This window comes from Helianthus annuus, chromosome 16 (genome assembly GCF_002127325.2).
Source record: "Helianthus annuus cultivar XRQ/B chromosome 16, HanXRQr2.0-SUNRISE, whole genome shotgun sequence".
NCBI lineage: Eukaryota > Viridiplantae > Streptophyta > Magnoliopsida > Asterales > Asteraceae > Helianthus > Helianthus annuus.
In genome coordinates, this window is record NC_035448.2 from 143,492,217 (window position 1) to 143,499,167 (window position 6,951).

The 6,951-nt window shown below is 34.6% G+C and overlaps 1 protein-coding gene across 1 annotated transcript; it reads left to right on the plus strand.

Annotated features, from left to right (window-relative positions):
- Window positions 1-461: 461 nt before the first annotated feature.
- Window positions 462-6,681, plus strand: LOC110915963 (actin-related protein 2/3 complex subunit 1A). The gene is made up of 16 exons (XM_022160715.2): window positions 462-622; window positions 718-793; window positions 1,980-2,065; window positions 2,412-2,488; window positions 2,570-2,664; window positions 2,772-2,841; window positions 3,737-3,806; window positions 3,894-3,967; window positions 4,065-4,113; window positions 4,216-4,297; window positions 4,777-4,865; window positions 4,948-5,033; window positions 5,135-5,198; window positions 6,073-6,164; window positions 6,251-6,309; window positions 6,400-6,681. The coding sequence occupies exons 2-16, from the start codon at window positions 724-726 to the stop codon at window positions 6,462-6,464; spliced, it is 1,128 nt and encodes a 375-aa protein (XP_022016407.1). The 5' UTR covers window positions 462-622; window positions 718-723; the 3' UTR covers window positions 6,465-6,681.
- Window positions 6,682-6,951: the final 270 nt, after the last annotated feature.

The window sequence follows — 6,951 nt, forward strand, 5'->3', positions numbered from 1 at the left end:
TACTATTTTTATCTCTGTGGTTTGTCAAAAATCACTATTTCAGTTCGTTAGTTTAAAAATTGTGATTTTTGACAAACCAAAGGGACGAAAACAGTAATTAACTTTTTTTTTTTTTAAATTTGCATACAATAGCTCTATACACAAAAATGTTGTAAATTTATAGTATGTAAATTCAATACAATCTTTTAAACATTAATTAGCATGTAAGAAAAAGTGTATTTGTCTTTTTTACTTTTTACATCAAGTGAGCCACTTGTCATTAAAATATCGTGTTTTTGTTTTATGTTTTTCTAATTTTAGTCGTCGTTCAATTACTACTTACTACGGTTTTACGCCTCGAGACAGAGACACTGATAGAATAGTTTTACGCCCCTCACCAACAACAAAAGCTACTGAAGACATAATTAAAGTATACATGCTCAATAAAAAAAAAAAAATAAGAAATTGAAAAGAAGAAAAGCCTTTGTCATGGTTAATAGAATAAGCCAAAGGTAAAATCAAAGAATATCATTTTTAAACCCTAAAAAACCGCAAGGATTTTCATTCAGTCACTCGCACAGATCTTGGCCTTTGCTTCGATTATAATTTTCATGATTACTCTTGTTCTCCGATCTAATTAATTGTAAGTAATTCTCTATCTCTCTCATCATCCTCACTATTTGTAACAAGATCGATCGATACAGCTCATGAAAGTAATTTGTTTCTTCGGTTTTGCAGATTGAAATGGCGGCAATTGCGTTTCATCAGTTTGCCGATTGCATCACTTGTCATGCTTGGAGTCCCGATCAATCCAGTAAGATACGGATTCATACATTTTTTATACAATTACTACCGAATTTGTCTTTTTTTATGTGAAATTGAAACTAGGTTAACAAATTTAAAATGATCCAATTTTGTTCCTGATTGTTTGATTATAGAGATATGATTTTATTTTGAAATACAAATTGAATTTTGTAGATTTGATAATAATAATAGTAGTAGTAATAATAATTCTTTTGGTTTTAGTAGGCACGGTTATTGTCATGTATAGGGATGAGAAATTTCGTACCGAATACCGGTACTTTATCTTACCGGTACTTACTTACAGTATTCGGTTTTGAGTTTAGCTCAATTTCAGTATTGGTACTAATGTACTATCAACTATGTGGTATGGTACGCGTTCGGGAGTTTTTAACAGTAGCGTACCATACCAGTACGCTATGCAGTTATAGCGGTCCAAAATCAAATAGCGGTCAAGGGTTGATATTTGAGCTATAGGTTACCGGAGTGGGACGGTAATTTTATATCATGTAGAACTTATACACACACATATAAAACTTATAAAACGTATATAATATCACTAGTAATATTAAAAGTCAAAACTTAAAAGTGCCAATATTTGATACATGATCTAATCGTAAGCCATGAAATTTTCTTCCAAGTCCACATCAACCAAGGCATCCAAAATAATGGCCAATATTGGTCAATAGCGCCGATGGTTCTGCTATTCTGGACTGCTATTTGACACTGCTAATTTGGAAGAGCCCGATAACTGCTATCCCACCGCTTGACTGCTTAGCCAGTACGAACATATACGATACGGTATTAGCTCAATTTCGGTATCTACGGTACCCATACCAATCTCATCCCTACTCTTTGATCCAATTGGAAGTTTTGACTCTTTAAGGTCAAACTCAATACTTCTCACATGCAAAAATGCATATGGAGTATGTCATAAACTTGGTATCACCATTGCTTTGTTTTTGTTACATATTGTGAAGTTCAATAAGGTTCTTGATTTTTCTTGAAAATTTTTACAGTCAATATAAATGTTGGAAATCTAGTTGATCTGTTCATTAATTACCTACAGTTACCATGAATATGGTATCATGTTTTCCTCTTCTAGTTCTATGATAATGTAGCCTGTGTACGATACGTATTGGTTTTAACTTTATTGGCACTTGTCGTTATAAGTTGTGATAGTATATGCATTCATGCAGTGCTTGCTCTTTGCCCAAACAACAATGAGGTTCACATCTATAAACTAGTGGAAGAAAGTTGGGAAAGGATTCATGTTCTCCAAAAGGTACTTTATTTTAAGTGTATTCTATAACGTCCGTTCTATTAGTTTCTTTCTGCTCGAGGATGACTACCTACATCGTACCTTATCATTTAGATTTTCTTTAGTAGTCTTTAACATTTATATAAATTATAGTTTGTGTAATGACATGCATGCTAAAGGTAAAACAATGTTGATGGAAGATAATACTGGTGACTGGCATAAAGTACTTGTAACATGCGTAGCATGCTAGTGTAGCCTCTTTGTTTATTTTCTATCCCCCCATGTACGGGTTTTTTTTTTTTTGGTGAGTATGGCGTTTGCCTCATTATGCATTTAGTGTTATTCTTAGTTTCTTTTTACCTTGGTGCAGCATGACCAAATCATAGTGGGGATAGATTGGAGTAAATCATCAAACAGAATAGTTACTGTGTCTCATGATCGGAATTCGTGAGTGAATGTTTTTAAGTTTGTACATATATATGTTATTATTCATTAAATCCTATGTTTTGAACTTCTTTCATTTTGCAGGTATGTGTGGAACGAGGAAGGATCTTTATGGGTGCCTACACTTGTTATCCTTAGGCTTAACCGTGCTGCACTTTGTGTGCAGTGGAGTCCTAAAGGTATTCTAACCATCCAAATGACTTCTAATGTTCTTGATCACTGTTTGTTAAAAATATCTAAAGCAAATGTATATTATACATTTATACGTGGTAATTATGGTTTACAGGAAACAAGTTTGCTGTGGGAAGTGGAGCTAAAACTGTTTGTATATGCTACTATGAGCAGGAGAATAACTGGTAACACCCTGCTCTTTAGATTTCTAACTTAATACATAAAATGTTAAACTTGTCATTTTGTGTTAATTCTTAAGTCTGTTTCTCTCTCTTTTCTTGACATATACTGTATGGTTAAAAACTTCATCTTTGAAACTTCCCATCGTGGAATCTAAGGGTTAGCTGGAAAACCGAAAAAACCGAATCGAAACCGGAAAAACCCGAACTGCACAAAAAAAGTGAAAAAAAAATCGAACCGAAATTTACGGTTAGGTTATGATTTTGCATTTTATGAAAAAAAAAAAAAAAAACCGAACAGAACCCAATAAACTAAAAAATCTTTTTTTTTAAATGTTTGTTATATATTGACTTAGGAATTATTAATTTTATTCTTGAATATTAAGTATTTATATTTAAAACATTAACATGTTTGTTTACCTTTGAAATGATTTATCAATTGCCTGCAAGAAATAACAAAATTTAACATAAATAAATGATTTTCAAAGTACTATAAAAGAAAATGTCTCAATAAAAACTTTGGAGAAACATAAAAATAGATTAGAAGGTTAGGTTTATGTAAACAATATTAATTAAAGAAGGTTGAATATAATAACATAAATGCTGACATTTAAGAAAGATACTTAAATTTTGGATTATACTTTTTGAATTTTGAATCTTACGTAATTTTGTTCCAAAAACCGAACCGTTGCTAAAACCGAAAAACCGAACGATTTTCAAAACCAAAAATTTTACCATAAAACCGAACCATGCACACCCCTAGTGGAATCTAGTAGATGATTAAAAAAAAAATTGACAGCATACGGATTAGAGCTTTGACCAATTGGCATAAGTCAGTGAAGTTTCTTTCTTCTTACAAATCTAAACTCTTATTGATCAACATATGCTATATATTTTGTAGGTGGGTTAGTAAGCTAATCAGGAAAAGGCATGATTCTTCTGTGACTAGTGTTGCTTGGCATCCTAATAACGTTCGTTTTCTCTCTCATATTTCATATAACTTTTGAAATGTTGATGACGTACAGTACAGTTTATTTATTCTTATTTTTGTCGTACAGGTTCTCATTGCTACAACATCTACTGATGGAAAATGCCGAGTATTCTCAACTTTTATTAAAGGAGTTGATGCAGGGTACGTATACAAAATTTCATTATTTTAGAGGATTCATCTTTTCCTACACTTGACATGTTTACTGAAACATGTGCACTGATATCTATTCGGTTGACAGTAAACCAAAAAAATCAGGAAGCGGCTCGTTAGATGCAAAATTCGGAGAGGTTGGTGTCTATTTACATTTCCATTTATAAACCTATACTTCCTGCTATAATAATTACGAACATAAAGCCCAAGTGTAACTTTTTTCTTATTTGTTTGCCCAGCAAATCGTTCAACTCGATCTCTCATATTGCTGGGCGTTCGGTGTCAAATGGTCCCCAAGCGGAAATAGCTTAGCCTATGTCGGTGAGAGAATTTACTTTGTTGCTTTCTTATTCATGGTACCACGCGTTAACAAGCTATAAATACATAAATTAGGGGTGCAAACGAGCCGAGCTGAGCCCGAGCTCGACCAGGCTCAAACTCGAGCTCAATTAACATATGAGAGCTTGGCTCGTTGGTAGTTTCTCAAGCTTGAGCTCGGCTCGTTGGTAGTTTCTCAAGCTTGAGCTCGACTCAGGCTCGGTTCGTTTATTATCTATTAATTAATATATCAAATAAAAGTAACATAAATAATAGACTCGTTTAGGCTCGCGAGCTCGATAAGTGAAGCTCGGGCTCGAGCTCGTTTACTAAACAAGCTTATGTATAGGTTCGGGCTCGGCTCGGGCTCGATAAGGGTTGGCGCGTTTCGAGCTTTTTCTCAAGCAGCTCGCGAGCCACCCGGCTCGTTTGCACCCCAATTATAATTGCTTATGGTTTTTATTTTTGTTGGGATGAACCAGGCCATAATTCGATGATATACTTCGTTGACCAAATTGGACCTTCTCCATTGGCTCAAAGTGTAACACTGCGTGATCTGCCTCTCCGTGATGTGGGTCAGCATCCTCTCTAAAGTTCTGCCTTGTTTTCGCCATTCTTTTTATTTAAACTGTGTTAAACGGCGTTTTTATCAGGTTATGTTTGTCTCTGAGAAACTAGTAATTGGTGCCGGCTTTGACTGCAATCCCATGGTTTTTGCAGCAGATGGAACAGGTTTATGGTAATATATTAGTTATTACCTTTGGCTTTAGTAAGAATATTTGTTCATGGTATTATATAGGCATGAAGATCTGACTTCTGCAATTTATATCTCTGTTTTAGGAGCTTTGTCAGGTACCTTGATGAAAAAAAGACGACATCTTCTAGTGGAAGATACGGTTCACAGGTTTTTCACGAAATCTGACCTCTTCGTTTTGATGTTTTATATAAGCTGAAGATATGAAATTTTAGACGCAACTGAAGATAAATCACTTACTTGTACTTATAAAATGCCAAAATCGTCCCCGAACCCAGTTAAAATGTATCGTTAACTCGGGGAAGATTTTTGACAATTTACCCATAATCCCATATAAAAAAGAATAAGAGTAAACTTCCGTTTTGCTCCCTGTGGTTTGGTCACTTTAACGGTTTTGCCCCAAACCTTTAAAAATAGCCATTTTCCTCCAATAGTTTGCTATGGTTTTTTCATTTTGCTCCCCGCCTCTAACTCCATCCAAATTGTCTGTTTTTCCATTTTACTCCCCGTAGGGAGCAAAATGGAAAAACCATAGCAAACTATTGGAGGAAAATGGCTGTTTTTAAAGGTTTGGTCCAAAACCGTTAAAGTGACCAAACCACAGGGAGCAAAACGGAAGTTTTAAAAAATTAAAAACCGAAAAAATAAATGGGTAAATAGCAAAATCGTCCCTGAGTTAACGATACATTTTAACTGGGTTTGTGATTTGGATGGAAATGGTAATAAAATCAAAACGTCATGTGTCCACATACAAAAAAGAAGTTACGTTGGATGTAACAGGTAAATCAGCCCAAACCTCAGGGACGAGTTTGGCATTTTACTCTACTTGGAATAATAACCAATTATATTTTACATGGTACATATAGGCATATAGCGGGTGAACCCATTTTGAGACTTTTTTTCTTCCTAGAACGATTTATTATAACCCGAGTTTATTTTTTGGTCAACCCATTTGACCAGACCACCTGTTTTGCCGTACTTCAGATTTGTATTGTATCTTAACATTTTATCATCCCGTTTTCAGTTTACGGAAGCATTTGGAAAGTTCTACGGAAGCTCGAAACAGGGAACCAGCAATGATAAAGGTCGTGCTGGTGTTCACGACAACTGCATCACGTACATCCTTTTGTCAGTCTTACTTTCGTATTCCATTTTTTCCACATTTTGTTTAATTAACTTCCCACATTTTTGTATATTCGTAGTTGCATTGTGCCACTGAAGAAATCCGAGGGTACCAAATTGACCAGCTTTAGCACTTCAGGTAAACATATTTGTTGCGGTTCTCATGTAAATTTGGTTCTTTGTTTCTTATCCGTTTCTTGATTTGTTTTCGTTATGATGAACATTACAGGACTAGATGGTAAAGTGGTGATATGGGATTTGAAAAGTCAGGAAGACCTGCTCGAGTATCTTTAAATCGTGGATGATGCATGGGTATTTGTGTTTTTAAGATTTCTAGGACCGTATGCTTGTTTTTCGCGGTGTTATATAAAATAAAACATTATATAAAGATGCTACGACTTGGTTGTTTTTTATGTAGTATCGATCAAACATTTCGATATCCCTTTCATCTTACAGAGTTTCCGAAGAAGTTTGACTTTCGGGTCAAACTTGTCTACCGGATTCATGCAAAGCCTATTAAATCTCTGGATACATGTAGTGTAGGTTACATACATCGTCTATGTAGTTTGTTCGGTTTTCAGATATTATCTGTCTTTAAACTTTGTTAATTGTACGGGTCATCTATTTATTAGAGATTTAGAGACTTGTTACACTTTGGTTCTCCCAACGTAATATTTGTAAATGGTCATTTTAAGGTATCTGAACTCACGTTAAAGTTTATATGGTAGGACCTTTATTAATTGCCAACGATGCTTTGGACTAGTGGTAGAAAGAAAACCCT

Coding starts and splice junctions, on each gene's coding strand:
- LOC110915963 (XM_022160715.2), top strand. CDS start 724: ATGGCGGCAATTGCGTTTCATCAGTTTGCCGATTGCATCACTTGTCAT. Junction 2,842..3,736: donor TATGAGCAGGAGAATAACTG/GTAACACCCTGC, acceptor TATATTTTGTAG/GTGGGTTAGTAAGCTAATCA. Junction 5,199..6,072: donor GTGGAAGATACGGTTCACAG/GTTTTTCACGAA, acceptor TCCCGTTTTCAG/TTTACGGAAGCATTTGGAAA.